General features: G+C 42.8%; 1 protein-coding gene and 1 pseudogene across 3 annotated transcripts; one reads left to right on the top strand and one right to left on the bottom strand.

Moving 5' to 3' along the window:
- Positions 1-2,696: 2,696 nt before the first annotated feature.
- Positions 2,697-5,422, top strand: LOC143618478 (elongation factor 1-alpha-like). 2 transcript variants are annotated; one of them, XM_077090684.1, is made up of 3 exons: positions 2,697-2,724; positions 3,693-4,172; positions 4,253-5,422. In XM_077090684.1, the coding sequence occupies exons 2-3, from the start codon at positions 3,711-3,713 to the stop codon at positions 5,138-5,140; spliced, it is 1,350 nt and encodes a 449-aa protein (XP_076946799.1). In that variant the 5' UTR covers positions 2,697-2,724; positions 3,693-3,710; the 3' UTR covers positions 5,141-5,422. The 2 variants fall into 2 exon arrangements, with proteins under 2 accessions (XP_076946799.1, XP_076946798.1); XM_077090683.1 differs by lacking the exon at positions 2,697-2,724 and having other exon boundaries at positions 3,679-4,172.
- Positions 5,423-7,130: 1,708 nt separating this feature from the next.
- Positions 7,131-23,026, bottom strand: LOC143618477 (nuclear transcription factor Y subunit A-9-like; annotated as a pseudogene). Its single transcript, XR_013151017.1, has 6 exons — positions 22,996-23,026; positions 21,440-21,623; positions 8,962-9,062; positions 8,605-8,673; positions 8,304-8,464; positions 7,131-7,595 (listed from the first exon to the last, which is right to left on the bottom strand). The product of XR_013151017.1 is annotated as a nuclear transcription factor Y subunit A-9-like (transcript).
- Positions 23,027-25,486: the final 2,460 nt, after the last annotated feature.

The raw sequence follows: 25,486 nt of genomic DNA on the forward strand, positions 1-25,486 counted from the left end.
TCGGCGTTCCGCTCTGTACTCCCAACGAGCATGTAGAACGTCTCCCTAACCTTTGTCCAAAAAATCTTGCTCTTTTGGTAGTCGGCTGCAAAATGACTAAATAAATTAGATTTCCATTTAACTTTTTTATTTAACTTTTTTTTATTAAAAATCATTTTTAAAAACGTTAAAACAATTACCGCAACGCCGATCCTCAGAAATGACTATCCAAGCCCGACACAAGGCTTCCTTCTCATCCGATGACCACGGAGTGACTTTCCGTTTCGTCCTCGGAGTCGACCCGTCCGTTGCAACTTGTTTTTTCCGGTGGACGCGTCTTTTTGGTCCCGTAGCTTCACCGTGTGATTCTTGTGTCTCCGGAACAACAAAGTTAGGAGACGGTTGTGTGTTGGATGGTTGAAAGCCGGATGATTCTTGCGGCTCCGAATAAAACATCGGTTGGTGGGGGTGACGACCATAAATCATCGTCAAGATAATCTGAATCAAGGTTTGGGAACCAATTTCCAGCCATTTTCTTTTAAAAAAAGTTGAGAAGATGAATTGATTTTGGGTGAAGGTTTGAAGTTTTGGTATAAAAATGGGTGATATGGGGTATAATTATATAGGAAAAATATTTTTTTTTTTTTGGTTTGTTCGGCTCCCAACGGTCAAAAAACCGTCAAAAGTTGTGTAGCCCTCTCTCTTCTCCCGCTAACCGGCTCACGCCTGCATTGTTTTTTCGCGTTAGCGCCCCGTTAGCGCCCCCTGCTAGCGCCCTGGTGGTGTGGTGTTAGCGACTGGGGGCGCGAGCAGAGGGGCTCTAGCGCCCCCGTTGAAGCCCCACACCCCTCAGTCTTAACGATGCTAAATCTAGTAAACTAGTGTTACTAGACCACATATATAGCATGATGGAAGGTATTTGATGATTAAATTAACAGTGTAAAAATGTAATGTTTCTTCTATAATTTGGTGATTACATTGACAGTGTGAAAATGGAATGTTTGTTCTCTGATTTTACAAATTATCATTTGAAGAACAAACCGTTAATAAGAAACACTTACGACAAAGGGTATGTTTGGCAAAACTAGCTGGTGGCTGTTATCTGGAAGCTGTAGCTTTTAGATATATTTAGGTGTTTGGCAAAGTAGCCGGAACTTATAAAATGTATAAAATGACCAAAATGGGTATAACTAAAAAACAATAATATTAAATATACTTATTTTGGAAGGTTATTTAAGTAATTAAAATACTAAAAGCTTGTAGCTATTTCTAAACGCTACTAGTTGGAGTTTTAAGCTTTTTCTCATGACCTAAAAGCTTCAAGCTCCTTCAACCAAACAAGGCTTTTAATTGAGTATGAGCTTTTTCTTAAATGCTTGAAACTTGAAGCCCCTAAAAGCTCATTGCCAAACATACCCAAATAAAGATGTGTTAATACCATGTGGTTAGTTAACAATTTACTTTCTTGATTGTTCCACACAATTCTATAATTCTACATGGTATTCTTCACTAATAAGGGTCATTTAAATAGCTATTATTAGTAGTAGTAGTCTTCTTCTTTTTTTTTGACAGATATAAACTTTTTTTTGTGTTTTATAAAGATTATTTTAATAACTTTTTAATAACGTTAGTATTACTAATTATGGTCATTTAAATAACTTTACTTATTAATATATTTTTTAGCTTTGGTCCATATTAGGCTTTGGGAGTTCAACATGATTGATAAAATTGTCAAATTAAATATCACATAATTAAAAACGTGATTACAAAGGTTTTTTTTTTACTCGTCCTAGGCCCTGAAATTTTAAGGAATTCTCGGAGACGGCTTTGTTTATGAATAAAGTGTAACTTCTTCATTATCCGCCATTACGAGCCAATAAGTGCATACGCAACGCAAAATAAGCAACCTTGCATGGGCTAAGATGGAGAAGAGTTGGGCAGTTTGTCATGGCCAAAGTCTGTCCACAAAAACTCACCTTGCACGAGAGAGGAGATGATTGTGAGAAAAAAAGCAAAGAGAAATGACAGATCGTTTATGTACGGTTATATTCTTGTAGACACGTTGGACTGGGAGGAGTTTCTAATCTCCATCAATTGATTAAAGAGTTTTCTCAAGGGCGTAAAGATAGATTATAGTTTTTATTTTTTGAACGGTAGATGATCTCACGTGTAAACCTATATTTTCTGAGGCTATTTCCTGACCGCCATGAAACCATACCTCCTGATACACGGGAAGCAGATGAAATTCGTAAATCCTCATCTGCCCTCGGGTTCAAACCTGGGATTAAAACCCTGATTCGTCTCTTCATCCCGATATTCGTGAAAATAACCCAAGTAAAAATCAAACCTACATCCTCAAAGAAGAGGGCAAACCAACTAACCACTAGACCAAATTCAAATATTTTTGACAGCAAGTTATAAATTTATTTACCATTTTATTTATAATTTTATCTTTTTTAATTTAAAGTCAAATCACATAATTTATTGTGGTCATTAACCACCAATCATAACGAAAAACAGGCTAGGGCTGGAATTAACGTGGAATCCATGGCGGATAATCAAACCAATAAACAACAAATCCTCACACATCCTCCACCGTCAGATCATCTCATCCAACGGCCCATAGAAAACCCTAGCATAAACCTTCACCCCTCTCGGTTATAAAGTCTCTCTGCAGTCTACTCTCTTTACAATTTTCCATCGATCTCATCCAACCGGCAGCCACACAACAGATTCTCCAGCAAGGTAACCACAAGCCTCACCTTTATCTGTATCGATGTAGCTTGTATTACATGGATCGCCTTTGATTTGATAAGTTTTGGTTGATTTAGGGTTTCTGGATAAATTTTGCGAGTCTGTGTATATGTTTGTTGAAGCGATCGGTTGATTGAGCTGTTTATTTAATAACTGTTTATAGTTTTGTCTATTTAAGCGGATGATTATTGATCTTACTTGTTCATGAAGCTATCGGTTGATTTTTAAATATAGTTAAAAGAGTTTTATGCTGACTGGATCGATCAGCTGATTTTGATCTGATTATTGTTTCTAGTTTACTCGGATTTGTTAGCTACACATCTTGATTTGTTCATGATTCGGTTTTTTTTTTTTTTTTTTTTTTTGAGGTTAAACAGTATGAAGATTTGTCATGTAACAAAATGTTTTCTGTGATTTAGGATAAGCTCATAATATATTGTATTGAAGTTTAATTAAATTCTACATTCAATATAAGCTTCTATGTATTACTGGTTTTATCAAATTGGTTATTACATACAATCTTTTGTAGTACAGTTTTTTAAGTCAATTATTTTTATAGTCAATTTCATGTTAATATTATAGTTTGATACAATTAGGGGGTGCTTGGGATTGCTTATTTTGAAAAGTAATAAGGTGTTTGGGATTGTTTATATTGTGAGAGGAAAAGTTAATAAGTTACTCTTTTGTAACTTATTAACTTAATGAAAAGTTACAAGGAGGTAAAATAAGGAATCCCAAACACCCCACCCCGTTAGTGAATGTATTTGTCGTGTATGTAATATAGCTTTAACATGCTTTTGACTTTTGATAGTTTCATTCATTATGTCATAGCTTGATACAATTAGTGAATGTCTTTATATTATTACTTTAGCTTTAACATGTTTGCTTTTTTTTTCTTTTTTTGATTTTAGATACCTTTTTTGTAAGGATACTTACTTTAATTCAATTTGTTGTGCCAGTTTGTTTGATACCTCAGAATGGGTAAGGAAAAGACTCACATCAGCATTGTCGTCATTGGACATGTCGACTCTGGCAAGTCAACCACAACTGGACACTTGATCTACAAGCTTGGAGGTATCGACAAGCGTGTCATCGAGCGGTTCGAGAAAGAAGCAGCCGAGATGAACAAGCGTTCTTTCAAATACGCCTGGGTGCTTGACAAACTTAAAGCTGAACGAGAACGTGGTATTACTATTGATATTGCCTTGTGGAAGTTCGAGACCACCAAGTACTATTGCACGGTTATTGATGCTCCCGGACATCGTGATTTCATTAAGAACATGATTACCGGTACTTCACAAGCGGATTGTGCTGTGTTGATTATTGACTCGACCACTGGTGGGTTTGAAGCTGGTATCTCGAAGGATGGTCAGACCCGTGAACATGCTCTGCTTGCTTTTACTCTCGGTGTGAAGCAAATGATCTGCTGTTGTAACAAGGTGAATCTTTTGTTTTGAAAAACATATATGTAAAAGATCTTTAAAAGATGCTAATATCTTTTTTTGATAATATTGTGCAGATGGATGCAACCACCCCTAAGTACTCCAAGGCAAGATACGATGAAATCGTGAAGGAAGTTTCTTCTTACTTGAAGAAGGTTGGTTACAACCCCGACAAAATTCCGTTTGTCCCTATCTCTGGTTTTGAGGGTGACAACATGATTGAGCGGTCCACAAACCTTGACTGGTATAAGGGTCCAACTCTTCTTGAGGCTCTTGACCAGATCAACGAGCCAAAGAGACCATCCGACAAACCCCTTCGTCTACCACTTCAGGATGTGTACAAGATTGGAGGTATTGGAACTGTGCCTGTGGGTCGTGTTGAAACTGGTGTTATCAAGCCTGGTATGGTTGTCACTTTCGGTCCATCTGGGTTGACCACTGAAGTCAAGTCGGTTGAGATGCATCACGAGGCTCTACAGGAAGCTCTCCCTGGTGACAATGTTGGGTTCAATGTTAAGAACGTTGCTGTTAAGGATTTGAAACGTGGGTATGTTGCATCTAACTCCAAGGATGACCCGGCTAAGGGTGCTGCCAGTTTCACTTCCCAGGTTATTATCATGAACCACCCTGGCCAGATCGGAAACGGGTATGCTCCGGTCTTGGATTGTCACACTTCCCACATTGCTGTTAAGTTCTCCGAGCTGTTGACCAAGATTGACAGACGGTCCGGGAAAGAGCTTGAGAAGGAGCCCAAGTTCTTGAAGAACGGTGACGCAGGTATGGTTAAGATGCTTCCAACCAAGCCTATGGTTGTTGAGACTTTTGCAGAGTACCCACCACTTGGAAGGTTTGCGGTTCGTGACATGAGGCAGACAGTTGCAGTTGGTGTGATCAAGAGCGTGGAAAAGAAGGACCCGACTGGAGCTAAGGTGACCAAGGCTGCAGTGAAGAAGGGGGCCAAGTGAAGGTGCTGGTTTGATGGGAGTGTCTTGTTTGTGTTTTTCGACAATTTTAATTATTGTTATTATTATGTTTGTTTTGGGATAAGGAGTTTTGGTATTTGGTGTTGTGGCTTGCATTCCTGTGCTCTAGCCTCACTTGTGAGGATGGGTGGAGGTATTGAGCAACTTGTTGCTTGATAACGGTGATGCAAGTTCACAAGAAGCCGGGTTTTGACTTCCCTTATGACGTCCTTCGTTTTAAAGTTTTCCAGACATTTATGTTTATTGAAATTTGGTTATTTTATATTTTCTGTGTCTCTAGGTTATTTTAGTGCTTGAATCTTAATGTGAGAGAACATGGTATTTGTATCTGTGGGACTGCCTAGCTAGGTTACGGCTTAAAGCTTGATTTACGTTGGATCTTAACAACCGGTGCTTATTAAGCATGTGTTTGATCGAGTTGAGATTGGTAACTCATCTTTTGTAGATGGTTGCCAAGGGAGAAGAATTTTGAAAGCATATAATTCACCTGAAGACTCATTTGTCATACAGATCAATGCAACGATGTTGCATTAGAATCTCCAACAAAATTTTATTCGTCTAACTATATCCACAAAATCTATTTTGAACTACTTTCTTAGCATCTATCATAATGGGGATGGTTAGCGTATAAATTAAATTAACGTGTTAATTTTGAGAATCAAGAATGTAACAGATAGTGTAATATGTATTACACCATGCAGTAATTACGCTATGCTATTTAGCATCCGGTTCACAAATTATAAAATTTTATCTTCCTCTTAGCAAACAATCTAATCAATCATTTTAATGAAAACATATTGTATTTTTGACAAATCCATACAGGACATACACTTAGGAAAGTCGTTCATCCAAACACAATGCATGAAAAACATAAGCTCTAGACATACACTTTAGGAAAAATGTTCATCCAAACACAATGCAGGGAAAACATAAAACTCTTTTTCGTCATATTTATAGATATAGATCAGAGAATTCATTTTATCGCACGAGAGAAGGCTCTCCGAAGCTCTGATTTGTGAGTTTAAAGTCATGAGGTTTCAACTACCTCTATCCTCAATTTGACTCCATAATTCTTTATTGTATCATTCTTTCTACTTTTCAATAACATTTATGTCTCATTGCATCGCTGTCTACTTCATTCTATTTTTTAACAGCGTTCTCATTGCATCGCATATTAACACACACAACTTGTTAAAAAAAACAAAGAAAATGTGCTTCCATGATTATACGTTTACAAACCATGCCACCATGATTGTATTTTACAAACAATGCCATGAAGGTATTGAACGTTATACATAGAAAATATAGCATTTTATGACAAGAATATATATATGAGATTCTCTCTAAACTAAAGCATCATTAACCCTTAATTAGAGATGACAATCATGACTTTTGATAAGCCCTAAGCTAAAGGAGGGGCACATTATACGCGCATATATACCTGTGACATACTAATCACACAACCAACAAATCATATACTAGTCGTATGATCACGCACTATCCTTACAAGTGCTATCATGGCAGTCAAAAATGTCATCACATACATATGAACTAGTGTCTTCGCAAATCATACAAGCGGTATGATATGTGACTGCCATATAAGTGATAAGTGACTGATGTGACTTGACACAGCACTTGCAAATACCATATAATCCGTACAGCGGTGTATACGACCCCATATGTGAGTTGGGGTGGTGTATCTATAAAAGCACCACTTAAATATAGCAACTGTAAACCGAGGTGACAATCATGACTAGGTAAAAAAGCAACATGCATAACAAACATATGTGGAATTCTAAACTCATGTCAACCAAAACTAGCGAACGGTAAACTACATTTAAAACGGCTCAAAAATACCACAAACCATTCTTTCTAAGCCTCACAAACACCATCATACTTTCTACACAAACAACCACTAACAAAAAAAAAAAAAAGGAAAAATCCGCAAAACAACGATCATGACAGAGGCCATTTACCTTTTTACCCTCCAGCCAAGAATGAGTTGTCATCCCTGTCATCATCATCATCATCATCATTTCATGGCAACCGCCCTCTGCGCCGCGTGGTTTGACTGCATGCTTGACCACTGCTGACCTAAAGACCCACCCTCACCAACCCCTATATCCGAGCCATGCAACTGATACGAACTGACCATATTGCCCCTTGCTTCTTGGCTCTCATACCGGGCCCCATCAACTGCAAACGCGCGCCCATTGCATGAACTGTTGACCAGCCCGCCAGTTGCTTCTTGGTGGGTGTTTAAACTCTCGGTGGACTCAGAGTGGGCCCGCTTCATGCTTGATGTACTTGATGATGTGGCGTTCTTGTCATCAGTGGCGGACTTTGAAGCATTGGCTTCGGTTTTCTTGGCGAAACGCCCCCCGGAACTCCTCATTCTTCGCATCGCATGCTGATGGCGGGATTCGTGGAGGTATGGCTGTAAAATTTAACAGGAAAAACATAAAAATGATGTCTTTTAAAATCTTCTTTTAATATGTAATCAATGGGTGTAAAAGATCTCTTGTAAAAAAATATTAAAAACTATTTAAATAGGTTAAAGTCTAGTTTGGCTTGTATACAAGTAAAGCGCAGATGTTAATACATATAAATTATAACCCAAATTTTAATAGATATAAATCATGTAGTTTATGAATCCTGTATCTTATAAAGTCTGCATTATATGTATGTTATCAATATTATTTTTACTATTTACATATATAAATGTGTAAAAGTTACAAAATTTTTTTAGAAGTTCAATATCTTTTTTATTATAAATGACTTGGCTTGATAAGCCACGAGCTGGCTCGAGCACTCTATGAGCCGAGCCCGAGCCTAACCTTTCAGCTTGTTACAATAAACAAGCCGAGCCCAAGCCTAACGTTACAGCTCGTTAAGATAAATGAGCCAAGCCGGCTCGACGAGCTACAAGCAAGCTCAATCATTCTACGAGCCGAGCCGAGCCGAGCCGAGCCTGAGCCTAATGCTTCAGCTCGTTAAGATAAGCGAGCTTAGCCGGCTCGACAAGCCATGAGCTGGCTCGAGATTTTGACGAGCCAAGCCTGAGCCCATCAAATTAGCTCATTGAAATAAAGCTCGGCTCGGCTCGGCTCGTCGTTTACAGCCCTAGTTTGTATTGTATGTCAACCTTTCTATCTTTAATAAGCTTTTTTTCAAGCTCAGCTTTCGCGCGCGACTGTCGTCGCCTCAAAATAGCATGATACTGTTTCGCGTTCACATAAACGGGTTCTTGCGCCATTTCAGGAGGCAAAGGCATCCTTGGTGCATATCAACAAACTGAGGATGAACCTTGCATAACACAAATCATCAAATCAGTCAAACCAGTTTCATCAGACGGGCGAGTCAGAGGTCAAAATGTGTACTTCATTTGGGTTGATCCAAAACACCATTATATTCAACATACTTTAAAAAAATACTATTAAAATTACCAAATGCTGACCGTACGCCGCCATCATCCCACCGTAATAAGGATCATAGTAAGGATTCGGTGCACAAGCCTGCAGAACATAAAAAACACCTCAATAACTGCTACCCAACGATTAAATAAACAAGCGGGTCAGGTCAGACGGTGACCAGTTGGACTGGTGTCTGAGTGGGCCGGGCCGGGTCAGCCCAACCTAAACACGCTTCTTATTCTTTATTTAACTTATATAAATAATTCCGTTAAAAATTGATCACATTGTTGCAATCAAAATCTAAACTTTTTCTTATTAATAACTAATTTAGAAGGTCAGCCCGTTTGACCGTTACCCTTTTTTTCTTGATATAAAGTTAAGGAATCTTACAAGTAGTTCAGGTTGTGGGACCGGGACAACGGCTTCTTCATTCCTAGGAAGTATGCTTTGTGTTCCAAGTTGGATGTTATGTTGTCCTTGTTGAAAGTTATCTAAGTTCAAAGGGTGTAACTCATCATCTGAAGAAACACTAAGTGAACCCGGGCAGATTACGGATAATATGGAGGTTAAATAATGTTTCCCACGAGGATGAGGTCCAGCAAAGAAGGCTGTTCTTTAGATGACCTACAAAACAGACACCGTAAGCTCGTCACTAAGAAGGGGGGGGGTTCCTCCTTGTGACCACCCTCCGGCGTGAGAATCAGACTAGATTGCTCTGAATATAAGTGTATATTAAGAGATTGCTAGAGAAGATAAGATAATGATGTATCAGATGATCCTTACCATTCCAAGGTGTCGGAGTATTTATAGCCGAATGTAGGTTTCCAAAGAGGTACAGCCGGCTGAATAGTATTCATGTTCTACCAACAGTGGGTCAAGGACGAGCCATGCTGGTTGGTGGATAGGCTGCGGCTGACAGTGACAAGGACGGCTGTATACTGTTCCTTCACTGCCGGCTATGCACTGTTCCACTAACTGCAGGCTACGCACGTCCCACAGTGAGGGTTGGTGAGTAGGCAGCGGCTAATAGTGACAAACAGTACTAGAGGGTGCTCCTCTTCATACTGTTGTTGGTGAGCTGTCACCCTGTGATTGGTTCACTGGCTGCTTTGGTCAGATCTTGTCTATTCTGTCCATACCTTGGCAGGTATAGTACGAAAGATCTTCCAGAAGCATATGGACTGGCTCATTTAGGCGGGAGAATTCCCGCCTTGCTCATTCCTTCAGGTGACTACTGAAGTATCTAGTGTCTTGTGCGTGTAGCCTTGCTATTAGTGCGGGTAGCCTTCCCTGATGGCTTGTACCCGCAACTGCGGGAACAGGCGGGGTACTTCATTGGGAGGCTTTCCCTGCGGGAACAGCTGGCGTACTGCGCGTAAGATCTTCTCTGAGCATGGTGGGTCCTGCGGAAGCAGTTGGTCCTTGCGCAGACGTCCCTCTTCAAGGTGAGTCTTGCTGGTTCAACTGGGCTTTGCTGGGACCTACCTCTTCAGGTCCCCCCAGTCCAATGTTCTTCTCATGAATTATTAATAAGTGAGGTGAACTTTTGGACTTAAGCAAAAGGGGTTTTGAAAAGGCTTTAGTTTTAAGGTTTTCCATGGGGATTCTTCCCGCGGAAGTCCTAATGTCACTTGCAGAAATTCCCGACTTTCCTGCTTGATCTTTGGGTATGATGCGGGTAGGTCTGTAACCTCCTCGTAAGTCAGGAGCGTTGAGTTCCACTTGTATGGATTCTCCATGAGGTTTTGGTAGTTTTGGACATAGTGATCAATTATGTTAAAACCACCAATTCCATCCTGGAGCTTCAAACAATGTAGTTCTCGACGTTCCCGCTATGCGGGGATGTTATTCCCGTTTCCGCAAGCATTGCCCAGAAGATCCTTCTTGGTTTCAATTCCCTGCGGAGCGCTGGGTATGTGAAGGGTTTTGCCTTGACACTGTACCCGCACTCGTCTTACGGCTACTTTACTTCCAAGGTATTCCTGGCGTCAATTCCCTGCGGGTGCTAAGTATGTGAAAGGTTTTGCCTTGACACTGTACCCGCACCCGTCTTATAGTTACTTGGTTGCCAAGGTATTCCTGGCGTCGATTCCCTGCAGGTGCTAAGTATGTGAAGGGTTTTGCCTTAACACTGTACTCGCACCTGTCTTACAGTTACTTGGTTGCCAAGGTAAAGGGTATTTTCCCGCTTACTTTTGAATCCTTTTAAATTTTGAAATTCGAAGAGTTGGTGAAAGGATAAGAACAGTCCAAACCTCTGAAACGTCGTGCGACGGTTTCTTCTGACTGTGTCAGGACGTGCAGGAAGTTATGGTGACGTGACAGTACATGGTCATTCCAGTTGTTTTTTCAGGCGCGTGGGCCCGAGTTTTCGGGCGCGTGGCCGCGAAATTACTGGCACACGTCCTTTCAACAGCTGTTGCCAGCTTGCTTTTTGCCACGTGTCATAGTTTCATTGCACCTTCGATTTCTCTCTCCTCCGCATTAAATTCATCGCATTAATTGCGATTAGTATATAAAGGGGGAGAGGGTTCTTTGTAATCCACACTTTCACTCTTCTCTTCATCTTCTAAGCGATTTCCGGCGAATACTCACCCTTTCAGGCAAGCATTCTCTCGAAATCGCTTTCTTCTTTCCTTTGCAAGATGTCGTCTCGTGATCTTGAATCTACAGCCGATGACAAGAGTACTGCTGGTGAGTGCCAGTGTGCTCTGCCTGGTGATTTGTACCAGTATGTCGTCAGGAAGTTCATGCTCGAGTCTCTCGAGCCTGAGTTTCCTGCCCATCAGACTGTGTACGATGCCCCCAGAGGCAAGATCGGGGTATATGCTGCATTCTTTGTTTATGGGAATCTTAGGTTCCCATTGACAAAGTTTGTTTACCGTGTCCTTGAGAGGCACGGTGTGCACCTGACCGAGGTGCACCCGATGGCGATTGCCAAGGTTCGGCACTTCGAGTGGGTGTGCCGGATTCTGGGCGTTGAGCCCCTTGTCGACCGCCTGATGACCTTCTACACTTGGAGGTGCATCCAGGGGTGGTATACGTTGACAACCCGGATTAAGGGTTTAAAGATCTGCGTAACCGAGCGCAGTCTTCGCTCGTGGAAGCGGGAGTTCTTCTACATCTCCGCTCGCGCCATCCCCATTGCCATGAAGTTCAAGAATGGGCAAGCACTTCCCAGCCTTTACGCCTCCAACTACCAGGAGGCGGAATGGTTTTCGAAGATATCCCGAGTCCAATCTCCGGTTTACCGGTTTGCGGAGTCCGGGATGGTGATGCTCGGGATGAGCCGGGTGTGGAAGGCGGCGGATGCGCAAAAGATCCCAATCGTCCTTGAATATTGTTCGAACTCTGTTCCTTACGGTATGCTCCGTTTCTTTTTGTTGATTTAGAATTTCTTCTAACTTTACTGTTTATTTCAGAGGGGAATGACTTGCAGTCGCTCCTGAACCCGCGGGAGGCTGACGGTCCCGCTCGGATGGGTACTCGCGCTCTAGACGAGAACGAGTTGCCCATCCTAGAACAAACGGCGGATCGGTTCGTGGAGGTCTACCCGCTAGGCCACGAGATCCTTAGCGCCAGGCGGCCAGGTAAGGCGCTATTCAACCCTCGACCCCTCAATGTTGAAACCTCTGCTGGAATTCCTCTAATCGTATGTTCTGATGAGGAATCCGCAGATGGTCCTCCGTTGGTGCAGAAGAAGAAGGCTGCCGGTGGGAAGGGGAAGGAGAAGGTGGCCTCCACTGCCGATCCGGTGCCTCGGTCTGACTCGGAGACCGAGAGCGAAGAGATGGCGGGGAATCCCGGTGGTGATAAGACCACCATTCCGGAGGCTGTGACCACTGTCACCGAAGAGCCCAGGATGACCATGGTGAGCGGCGTGAAGAGGTCGGCTCCATCGGGTTCATCCCCGCCTCTCCGTACCTTTAGGCTCAAGAAAACCCGTAAGTACAAACTTCTTTTATCTTTAGCTTCATAGTTTAATATTGTTAACACTTATCTTCTTTACGCAGGCGTGGATGTTGACGCATTCCAGGGTGGAGCGCAGAAGAGTACCTCTCCGCCAATGACGGTAGGCTTGGTCAGCCTACCTGAGGCGACGACCCAGGCGCCTGCGCCTGCTTCCGCTGGTTCAGTTGCTCACTCCTTTGAGCCGACTGTTCCAGCTGTGATGACGTCACCGCCGGCTGTGAGTGCGATTTTTACAGCATCCTTCACCGAGCCGGCGGTTACTATTGCTGCGGATTCCGCGGCGGCGACCGCGGCGGCTGCTACCATGCCCCCGCCATCGGCAACGACGGCCGATCCATCAGGTACGCATGGGGCTTCTCGCCAATCTCTGCCACCTTCCCATCTGCCTGACCTCTTGGATGGATTTCCCTTGGGTTCAGGTGATGGGTTCGGCGGCTATCGGCCTGTTATTGACCCTACAGGTGCGTAGGGTTCTTTTGGCCCATTTTATATATATATATATATATATATATATATATATATATATATTTTTTTTTTTTTTTTTCTTAACTGCTTTATGTTTTTTGCAGTGTCGGATTCCAATGAAGTGTATGTTCCACGATGGAACATTCGCCGAGGAACAACCCTTCGCACCCCTGTGGAGTGCGTGGAGTGGGCTCGTCACGCTGCTCCCAGTGGTGCGTTGGGGGAAGCCATGGCTAGCTACCAGGAGGGTAGGCTAAGCAATGAGCTTCGGGTTCTCCTGGCCCGGATGCAGCCGCGCGTCGAGCTGCTTTGTCGTGAAAACGACAAGTTAAAAGCAGCTCGCGTTAAAGAAGTAGCTCAGGCGCGGGCTGTCCGGGAGGAGAACCAAAGACTTACCGCAGTGGCTGCGGAGAAGGAGAAGGCCTTCAAGGCCCTCGAGGTTGAAGTTCAGGCCTGGCTCGAGGCCCGTTCCAAGGCTGCCCAAGCTGTTAATGAACAGCTTCGGCTGGCTAAGGAAACTGCAAGGAACGCAACCGAGAGGGCCACCAAGGCTGAAGCTGTTGCTGAGCCTCTACGCGTGGAGAATGAAGAGCTTAAAGCCAAATTAGAGGCTCTCCAGCAGGCTCATGATGCCTTGGCGATGGAAGACGCCAAAAAGCTCCAAGAAATCTTGGACCAGAGGGGGGTGCTTGACCATGCTGAGCGTAAGCTAAAGGGCGTCGAAGAGGCTACGGCTAAAGAAGTGTTGCTTGCCAACCTCAACAAGAGTGAAGCCGAACACGCCCGTAACGAAGCTCAAGCTGCCCTCCAAGAAGCTCAAGCTGCCCTCCAAGAAGCTCTGGTTGCCAAGGAATGGCTTCTTCGAGAAGCGTTGTCTCAGGTAAGCTTTTCTTGTCTTTACCCTTTTCTTTGTAAATAGAAAAGGTTTTGACACTTGTATATTTTCTTTTGTAGGTTGTGCATCGAGTCTTTGCTGAGACGTCGTATGACGATGCTATGAGCGCAGCCCTCAACGCTTCTCACGAGGATGGGGAAAGGGTCGGCTTCCTGCTTGGTCTAGGGTTCGTTGAGAAAGGCGTCCCGCCTTCCAACTTCCCTTTGTATAATGTGGATACTGAAGCTGTATACGACCAAGCAGTGAATCAGTATGCCGCCTTCCCGCATCCGGTGGTGGAGAAGGTGAACGAAGTCGCTGCTGCTGATGATGGGCTAGCTATCCTCAAAGCTTTCCTTGAACTGCCACGCTCTACTGATGGTGCTGGTCCAAGTGGAAGTGGCCCTGAAGCCTGATCCTGAAGATCCCTTCCCACTGCTAGGATAGATTTTTGCTTTTGTATAGCTATCTTTGTAATATTTGAATGATGGAATAAAGATTGTGTTAGTTCTTTGCCTTGTTTATTTTACGCATGTTTTAATCTAACTTAGCAATTTCTTTAGTACTTAGATAAGTTAACTTTTTAACGTGGTAAATTATAAGTTTGTTTCGCTTCCTCTTTCATGATTGTGCGGGTATGACCGTCACTTACACTTAGTAGGATGGCTTAACTTTACTTATATCTGACCTGCGTGGAAGTTTTCCTCATCTTTTCCTTTGAAATTTTCTAAGTGTTCAGAATAAGTTAACCTTTAAACGTGGTAGATGATAGGTTGAAGTTTTGCTTCCTTGTTTGTGATTGTGCGGGTAAGACCGTCACTTGCACTTACAAGGATGGCTAGACTTTACTTACATCTGTCCTGCGTGTAGGTTTTCCTTAAAACTTGAGATTTCTTAGCGTTGTGTTTATGCGGGTTTTGCCGCCTTCCACACGTAACGACTTACTTCTTCCCCCATTTATGCGGTGAATACCGGCACATCAGTGCGGGAAGTTCATAAGTATAAAGGTAAGGCTATCAACACATTGTGAAAGGAGAATCATTTCCATTAGAAGTGGCTCTAGGCCTTTTCTTTACAAGTTTGGAATTGATCTACATATAACATTTGCGTAATTGAGCTCCATTCCATGTTCTTGGGATGGGAGTGCCATCGAGCCTTTCGAGCCGGTATGCGCCCTTTCCCAGGACTTCTTTGATAATGTATGGCCCTTCCCAGACCGGGGCCAGTTTTCCTGGGCGTTGTTGGTTCGAAGCCTCGTTGTTACGCAGTATGTAGTCTCCTAAATTGAAGTTGCAGAGTTTTACCCGCGTGTTGTAGTACTTTTGCATTTGTCGCTTGTAGTTCTCTTCACGCACTGCGGCTAAGTCTCTGCGTTCCTCGGTTAGCATAAGATCTAACCGTCTTTCCGCATCATTGTCTTCTGGCTGAATCGAGACCCTTGGTGAGGGTAAACCAATTTCGACTGGAACCATGGCTTCAGTGCCATAAGTGAGGCTGAACGGGGTTTCTCCCGTACTGGCCTTTTTTAGCGTTCTGTTTGCCCAAAGGACGTGCGGAAGCTCGTCCACCCAGCCGGATCTGTGTTCCAAGAGTCTTTTCTTTATGCCTTCGACGATGCTCTTATTTGCTCTTTCTACCTCACCATTACCCTGTGGGTGCGCCACTGAGGTAAAGGTGTGGGTGATTTGAAGTTCATCCAGCCACTTTTGTAGCTTCTTGTCAGCAAAGTTGGTGCCGTTATCGCTCACCAAATTCTGTGGAAGTCCAAAACGACAAATAATAAATTCCCAAATAAATTTTTTGATGTGTTTCGCGGTTGTTTGGGCCAAGGGTTTTGCTTCTATCCACTTGGTGAAGTAGTCGATGGCTACCACTAGGAACCGGACGTTTCCTGCTGCTGTAGGAAATGGGCCTGTCACATCGATGGCCCATTTCTGAAATGGCCATGAGGAGGTGACTGGAACAAGTACATTCTTCGGGCGATGCGTGTTTGGTGCGTAGAGCTGACAAGACCTACACTTTCTGATGTATGCCAGCGCATCCGTATGCATCCCCGGCCAAAAGTATCCCGCGTTGTTCAGCTTAGCTACAACAGCGCGTGGACCTGCGTGTACTCCACAGATGCCTTCGTGTACTTCCCTTAGGAGGTAGTCAGCATCTTGGTTGTCCACACATCTTAGGAGCGGGCCAAGAAAGTTACGTCTGTAAAGGATGTCATCGATGAGTTGATAATTTAGTGCTTTACAGCGTAGTTTTCTTGCCTGTGTTTTTGACTCTGGTAGTATACCCGCCGCAAGGTAATTTATTATTGGTGTCATCCACGTTTCTGTGCCGGTTTGGATGACACAAACTTCCTTGTGCGGGACTGAAGGTGCCCCGAGGAGTTCAATGCGGATATCTTTTCCCAAGTGGGTGAAGGCTAACGACGCAAGCTTGCTTAACGCATCAGCAGATTTGTTTTCACTACGCTTGACGTGTATGACTTTGCAATCGTTAAAATCGCGCATAAGGGTTTTTGCTTGTGCGAGGTACAGGGCCATTGTGTCGTTCACGGCCGTGTACGTCCCGTTTATTTGGTTGGCCACTAGCATGGAATCCACGTGGGCTTCCAAGTTTTTCACTCCCATCTTACGCGCAATTCTCAGCCCGGCCAAGAATGCTTCAAACTCGGATTCGTTATTCGTACTTGGAAAATCTAGCCGGATAGCGTAAGTGTATTCTTGGCCTGCTGGGTTGGTTAATTTCAACCCTGCGCCTGAACCCTCGTTATTGGCTGCTCCATCAGTGTAGAGTCGCCAGACATCATTGATGTCCTGTGCTGGGGAGGGTTGAGCCTCCTCCTGACACTCTTTCTTTCGCGAAGCGGGGACTTATGCAATAAAGTCGGCCAGGACCTGGCCTTTTATAGCTGGTCTTGGCTTATACTTAATTGCATATTCCCCCAACTCAATTGCCCATTTTGCTAGACGTCCCGATAATTCGGGTTTGCCTAGAACGTTTGCGAGTTTGAAGTTGGTGAGAATGGTGATTGGGTGACCCTGGAAATATCGTCTTAGTCTGCGTGAAGCTTGTACAAGTGCTAAGACTAATTTTTCCAGGGTGGAGTACCGGGTTTCAACGTCTGTTAAGACACGGCTAACATAGTAAATAGGCATCTGGATACCCTTCCGCTCTACTAACAGGACTGCCCCGGTTGCTCTCTCTGTGGCAGAGAGGTATATGATTAATTCCTCTCCCGCTTCTGGTGCTGTGAGCGTTGGGAGTTCGATCAATCGTGACCTAATTTCCTGGAACGCTGTTTCCGCTTCCGGTGTCCAGCGGAAGTGCGTTTTCTTCAAACAGTTTCTCAGCGTTGACACGAATGGGAACGATTTATCCGCATGGTTTGACAAAAAGCGGTTAAGTGCGACTAAGCGTCCATTCAGTGTCTGAGCTTGCTTGATGGTTGTAGGTGATTCCATTTTGATAATGGCTTCGACCTTTTCAGGGTTCTCTCTGAAGCTATTCTTAGTAACAATGACTCCCAAGAACTTCCCTTCTTCCATCCCAAAGGAACACTTGCTCGGGTTGAGCTTCATGTTTATCTTTCTAAGCGTGTTGAAAGTTTCTTCGATGTCTTTCAACATCGCTTCTGGCTCAGGGCTTTTGATGACCAAATCGTCCATGTAGACTTCCAAGTTTCTCCCAATTTGGGCATGAAACTCTTTGTCCATCAGGCGTTGGTATGTGGACCCTGCATTCTTAAGTCCGAATGGCATCATTTGATAACAAAATGTGCCATCGGGCGTCCGAAAAGCGGTTTTGTCCTGATCATCTACAGCCATGTGGATTTGGTGGTACCCCTTATATGCGTCAAGAAAGCATTTAAGGCGGAACGGTGCTAATGAATCCACTTTGAGGTCAATTTCGGGTAACGGGTAACAATCTTTTGGGCATGATTTGTTTAAATCTTTGAAATCTATGCACATGCGCCATTGTTTGTTAGCCTTCGGTACCATAACGGGATTTGCAACCCATGTTTGATATCTACTAACGCGTACGATGCCCGCGTCAAGGAGCTCCTTGACTTGGGTTCTACACGCGTTAGCCTGTTCTGCCCCCATTACTCTGCGCTTTTGAACGACTGGCGTAAAAGCCGGGTCACACTTGAGCTTATGCTCTACTTTACTTCGAGGTACACCAGTCATGTCAGCTGGTGTCCACGCGAAGATGTCAGCGTTTTTCTGTAGTAAGCGTTTGAGTAAGGTGCGCATAGGATCAACGATTGTTGGGCCAATTGTAACAGTCTGGTCAGGGTGTCTGCCGTTGAGGGCCCATTTTTCTGGATCGACGATGGTTGGTTTAGCCATCTTTGGTTTGGGTTTAGATGAGACAGATGCGATGCATACCTGGGGAATGCCGGTGATCATCGCTACACCCTCAGCTGTTGGCCATCCCATCATGCTGTGGACTGAAGATACCACAGCGTTGAATCTTGCCATCCCATCTCTCCCGAAGAGGATGTCGTATGTGTGGTGTGGCTTTCTCATCACGACAAAGTCCACCTCTTCTGTGCGGGAGTGCTTCCCGTCCGTAAGAGTGACGGGGAAAGATAGGATACCCAGGGGGGTGTTTGTGCTGCCGTCGAACCCTTCCATCGAGGCGTAGACCGTTTCCAGGCGTTCCCTGTCTTCGTCGTCTAGCTTGTCGAAGAACTGCCTGTACATCACCGTTGACGAGGCGCCGTTGTCAGCTAGAGTGCGGGAGGTGATGTAGTGCCCCAGCTGGCTTTTGATGACGATAGGGCCTTCTTTGCTGGGTCCTCCTGGCACTCGCGGGAAGCGCACTTCAGCTTCCTTCCACGCGCATGGTTCTGTCCATCACCTTTTTCTTCCTTTGATGTTGTCATGAACCATGTTGATGCTGATGTCAACGGGCTTTCGACCGTTGCCTCTGTACCGGTTATCATTCCTTCCTCCCTTCTTGATAGATGCCACAAGGTGTGTAAGTCTTCCATCCTTGACGAATGTCTCGACAATATCCTTCAAGGATGTACACTCCTCCGTACCATGACCCTTTGCCCCGTGGAAGTCGCAGAATTTGCTCTGATCTGCATTAGGTCGTTGCCGGATCATTGGGGCTTTTGGCCATGGTAGTTTTTCGGTGGCAAATATCTCCGTGACGCTTTTGGTGAGTGGCGTCCACCGGTTTCTTCGGCTTGAAGGGTGCGTGTTATCCCTTCCGCCAACAAGAGGGCGGGAGCTAGATGAGGTGTCAAAGTTTACTCTTTGCCAAATACCTAGCTTCCTCTTTTTATTTTGCCGGGCGGTCCGAACATTGTTTTCTCTGGTCCTTTGCGTGTAGAGGTGTGTACTCTGGGGAAGATCTCTTCCCAACTGCTTCTCAGTCTCGGCAAAGCTCTTGGCCGCCGTCATGATGGCATCCCATGTCGATGGCATGCCGTCCTTACCCGTCAACGTGCGGATAAGCTCTGGGTATTCTGCGCCCTGGATGAAAGCGGCGCGAACAAGATCTTCGCTTATGTTGCCCAGACTCAGTTTTTTGGAGTTGAAGCGAGTGATGAAGTCTAGTAAAGATTCCTCCTCCTCTCTAACGCAGTTGAGGATCGTCCACTGTTCTTCAGTATACTTCCTCTGTTGGCTGAAGTGTTGGCTGAACTTGTTCTGAAAGTCCGCCCAATCATAGATGTGGTGGACCGGTACACGATCAAACCATGCCCTGGCCGCTTCAACCAGTGTCATCTGGAACATATAACACCACGTGGGTTCCGTCCAATTACTGACGGTTGCCCCCGCAATGAATCTGTTCAGGTGATCGTCTGGGTCGGAAAGACCATCATAAGTGCCGATATTGGACATTTGTTTGGCACTTCTCGGGGCGATTGCTTCCGCAATGTCCCTTGCAAACTTGGACTGTCCTGCATTTGTAGCAGTTGCTCTAAAGGTTTTGGAGAAGTCACGTGGGTCTCTCCCCGCGTTTGTTGGTCTAAAGGTTTCTCCAAAATTCCTTATCGGTTGGAAGTCCGTTTCCTTACGCTTCCCTTTCGCCTTATGGCGAGGGTTTGCGTCGGTATCGGATTCTTCCCTTTCATCGTCTGAGTACTCGGACCAACTGTTCATGTTGAGATGTTGGCGAGTACTACCGAATTCGTCAGCCTGTTGAAGTGAACGCAAGCGTTCATCCAACTCAGCCTGGAACTCTTTCTTACGTGCTTCGGCCCACGCCTTAACTTGATCGAGTGTTTGGCGAGGGACCCTCGTCCGTTTTTCCAACTGGGCATCAGTGAACCCCAGTGAAATATTATTTACTGCACTTGTCCCGGCTTGGGTAACCGGGGTAGTGTTCGTAAAATTTGTGTAACCGCCGGTGTTCCCCCCAGTTGCTGGGGTTGTGGTTACCGGGGTTTCTTGGTCACTTACTGGCTTTGGAACCGGAGTAACGTTAACAATTTCTTCAGAAATTTAGAAAAAACTAAGAATTTGTTCTAGCTTTTATGCACGGATGGCGCCAATGAAGAAACACTAAGTGAACCCGGGCAGATTATGGATAATCTGGAGGTTAAATAATGTTTCCCACGAGGATGAGGTCCAGCAAAGAAGGCTGTTCTTTAGATGACCTGCAAAACAGACACCGTAAGCTCGTCACTAAGAAGGGGGGGTTCCTCCTTGTGACCACCCTCCTGCGTGAGAATCAGACTAGATTGCTCTGAATATAAGTGTATATTAAGAGATTGCTAGAGAAGATAAGATAATGATGTATCAGATGATCCTTACCATTCCAAGGTGTCGGAGTATTTATAGCCGAAGGTAGGTTTCCAAAGAGGTACAGCCGGCTGAATAGTATTCCTGTTCTACCAACAGTGGGTCAAGGACGAGCCATGCTGGTTGGTGGATAGGCTGCGGCTGACAGTGACAAGGACGGCTGTATACTGTTCCTTCACTGCCGGCTATGCACTGTTCCACCAACTGCAGGCTACGCACGTCCCACAGTGAGGGTTGGTGAGTAGGCAGCGGCTAATAGTGACAAACAGTACTAGAGGGTGCTCCTCTTCATACTGTTGTTGGTGAGCTGTCACCCTGTGATTGGTTCACTGGCTGCTTTGGTCAGATCTTGTCTATTCTGTCCATACCTTGGCAGGTATAGTACGAAAGATCTTCCAGAAGCATATGGACTGGCTCATTTAGGCGGGAGAATTCCCGCCTTGCTCATTCCTTCAGGTGACTACTGAAGTATCTAGTGTCTTGTGCGTGTAGCCTTGCTATTAGTGCGGGTAGCCTTCCCTGATGGCTTGTACCCGCAACTGCGGGAACAGGCGGGGTACTTCATTGGGAGGCTTTCCCTGCGGGAACAGCTGGCGTACTGCGCGTAAGATCTTCTCTGAGCATGGTGGGTCCTGCGGAAGCAGTTGGTCCTTGCGCAGACGTCCCTCTTCAAGGTGAGTCTTGTTGGTTCAACTGGGCTTTGCTGGGACCTACCTCTTCATCATCAATATATGTTATATATTTAAAATTTTTAATTTAATAATTTAATATAACAAGTACAAAGATGAAGATTAACATGAAGACAAATATGGCAGATTATGTGTTTGTTTGCTGACATCAGCTTCATCCTCGCTAAAAACATCATCAGACTGTGAATCACGGTCTAATGAGTGCTCTTGTGATGATGAGTCGGCTGAGTTGGCCCGCCTCATGGTAGTGGTGGACATGGAGCGGGTGCAATACGTGCCAGCAAGGCGTACCTGTTGCAGACAATGAGATAGTCAATTTCAAAACCGTTTGATCAATTTTCATATGACTGAACACAAATATACATAATAATAATAGCAATCACTTTCTCAATTATTAAATATGGTACAAAATGATGTAGCTAATGTTGGATTCTTGAAAGTCTAAACAAACTGGACAGTTTTATAAAACTTGCTAACTTAAACGGGCCCAGAAGGGTCAAGTGACTCACTTTGACATGAACCAAACTGATACTGTTTTAATGTGACTTGTTTTGACCTAAATCAAAAACTTTTAACACATTTTTAAGTGACCCATTTTAGCAGGAAACCAAATATATACCTTTTTAAGTGTGACTCATTTTGACCAAACCAAATGGCTACTTTTTTTAAGTGACTCATTTAGACCCAAACCAAACTGATATTTTTTTAAAGTGCCTCGTTTTCACCCAAACCAAACTGACACTTTTTTTAAAATGACTCATTTTGACCCAAACAAACTGATACTTTTTCAGAGTGAGTTGCTTTGATCGAACCAAAGTACTGACACATTTTTTAAAGCCACCGGTTTTGAACCGAACCAAACCGAAAACTTCTTAAAGCCACCAGCTTTGACCCAACATAAACTGATACTTATCTAAATCCACCAATTTTGACCCGATCTCACTTTTCCATAACCCGTTTTGACCGTCATTCGACCGGCCCGTTTCACAGGCTTAAATACACAACATGCACTCAATTGCATCTACATGCATCCAATTCATGTATCCACAATTAACCACAAGGATAAACCGTACCACACCATAACCAACCATCATCAAATTACTACAACATACGAATAATCAAAACCCCAAATTCACAAAAATCAAAATTAATAAAAAAAACATTAATTAAAAAATCTACAAATTCTGCAAAATAAATAAATAAAAAGTAATAAAAATAAAACTGAAAATTGCACCTTTAAGTATAAGAAAAAGCTCAAATTACATAACAAAAGAATCAATTCAATAAAAAAAAAACATTAATTAAAATCTATAAATTATGCAAATAATAATAATAATAAAATAAAACTGAAAATTGCACCTTGTATAAAAAAAGCTCAAATTACATAACAAAAGAATCAATTCAATAAAAATCATTAATTAAAATCTAGAAGCTTCCAAATTGGAAGCAAAACTGGAATTATCCAATCGCATGCACCCAATTCCAACAAAAACCCAAAATTAAACATGCAAACAAACAGAAATCAATAAACAATTAACCAAATCCAACATGCAGAATTGAAACACCGATTACAAAATTAATTGATTAAAATTAAACAAAATGAAATCAACAAACAGAGAGAATAATAATAATAATAATAACTGATTAATAATATAATAATTACCGGCAGAGGCGATTGAAAAAACCCTAAAATTGAGAAATCGGCAAAGGAATCGGGGAGAATTGAGAAAGAAAGAAAGAAAATTGTGGATTGAAGAAGATTTCGAGTGAGAATAATAATAATAATAGTTATTATTATTATTATTATTATATTATATTATATTATATTATATCTTTTTATTTTTGGGCCCTGCTATATGCACCATAATGGGTCAACTTTGAAAAGTTTAATGGAGAGAGAAAGAGAAATAAGATTGTCAGCTTTCCTCTTTTTTTGGTCAAACAAGATATGATCAGCTTTTTTATCTTTGAAAACTTCAATTTAACTTTTCAAATCACTTTCTCTCTTGATCAGATACAAACCTTAGAAAACACCATTTGTATTGAAAAGAAAAATACAGTTAGAAAGTTAACATTAATTCCATATCACTAAAACTTGAACATCTACGTATTATAAATAAGAATACTTCAATCAAAAACTTAATCAAAACTTGATATTCCAAATCAGTAAACAAATACAAGTTAATAAGCTAATAAGGTAATAATATTTAATTCAAAGCCACCATCCACCACCACACACCACCATCCCCTGCCAGTGCCATCCACCACTGCAACCACCATCCCCTACCGTCCGTCGCCATCCACCACCATCCACCACCGCCATCCACCACCATCCACCACAGATCTAAAAATACAAATCTGGCCATCCAAAATACAAATCAAACCAACACAAATCCGGCGGTTTTGGCCGGAAAAAGGTTTTTATAGAGTAGTGTTTTTGGCCGGAAAAAATATCCGGCGGTTTTGGCCGGAAAATGGGGCGGCTGGGATGGGAGGAAGAGATAGTATTTTCTGGGGGTTGGGTTGGGAAGAAAATATTAGGGTTATTGTGTTTGGTGGGTTATAAGAAGTGTTTATATGGAGTAGTTGTATACAGCATTTAACTTTACAATATTTTGCATAAATCGGTTTCCCTCACAAAAGATATGTAGGGTCCCTTTTTTGATTTGTTTTTTGTTTTACACAACAGGCACTCCATCTTTATGTCTACTTATTTTATTTTATTTATGTCACACATTTATTTCTTTTATATTTGAGTTTTTAATAATTATGTTTTTTTTTATTTGAATAGATGTCGACTTTTTATGAAAATGATTCAATGGGATATGATGAAATTATTATGACTACACCACAATTTGCTACTAATCAGGTACAATATCCATTAAAAAACATAGTTCTCATCCTTGAACTGGTTTGGTAAAGGTTTTGCACCAACACAATACTGGATGATTATGCCAGAGACGGGGTATTTGATTGCAAACAGGTTTAACGTCATTTTTCATTTCATTAGTAAAGATAATAATAGTAGCTCGACAATATTTCCGCTTTGGAGAGGACCTGACCAGTTCCCAGAAAAAAGAATCATTACAATGGCACTTGTGCATTCAAATCATTATGTAGCGGTGAAAATGCAAGGCGAGTTTCCAATGGGTGTCACACAAAAGTTATGGACACTAAACAGACAAACTGCCGCATCTGAGTGGGAACAAATATATCAATCACGTCAACAACTATATAAAGATTGGATATGGAAACCTCCTGTATATAAAGTTATAGATTAATTGTATATCTTATTTATTTGTCTTTTATTTATTTAATTATATATCTTGTTTATATATAAGTAATAATAGTATAATAAAATATAAAATAAAAATAAAATTGTAATTAGTTTAATAAAGAAATAGTAATTAGTAATTAGTAATAATATAAAGAAAAAAAAAAGAAAAAGAAAAAATTAAACAAAGAAAAATAAAACGTAATCATTACAATGGGTGTCACACAAAATCATTACATAATCATTAAAAAGAAAAAGAAAAAATTAAACACAATCATTATTTAATAATTAGTGGTGTAAAATGAAATTTAAATGGTGTATTTAGCTCACCCCTTATTTTTATGCGTTTGTCGTCTGTTTCGAAAACTTGACGTACCCCACCTTTTTTTATACATCGACGCGTGTATAATTGCGACACGTCACCACCTTTTTGATTTAGAATTTAGAATTAGAATCTATTCTAGACTTTGTGGTCCTCTGGTTTTATAATGGGTTCTGTTAGGGACACCGCCCCACCACCACCTTAGGCGTCGTGTATAGGTCTATACGCGGCGTTTTAGGGTATGATTTGACGTCCTAGCCTAGCCTGTCATAGGGTTGTCGGATCGTACGGGCTATACGCGGTGTATTGGCTTTTATATATTTTTGAAGCCCGGCTCCCTCCCCTCCCTCTCTACCATTTCTTTTTTCCTTTATTTATTTTTTCTTAACCCTCACCCTCTTCATTCAACCAACACCAACAACCATATATGTTTCCGGAGTCGGACGAGGAGATGCCGGACGGGTAACGGTCAGTCGGAGTTAAACCATGTATGTTTCCAGAGTCGGACGAGGAGATGCCGGACGGCGCTAACGGTCAGTCGAAGTTAAACCAGGTTTC

Source organism: Bidens hawaiensis, unplaced genomic scaffold, assembly GCF_021521415.1.
Source record: "Bidens hawaiensis isolate Kalapana, Puna unplaced genomic scaffold, B.hawaiensis_p1.1 tig00079050_1, whole genome shotgun sequence".
Classification (NCBI taxonomy): domain Eukaryota; kingdom Viridiplantae; phylum Streptophyta; class Magnoliopsida; order Asterales; family Asteraceae; genus Bidens; species Bidens hawaiensis.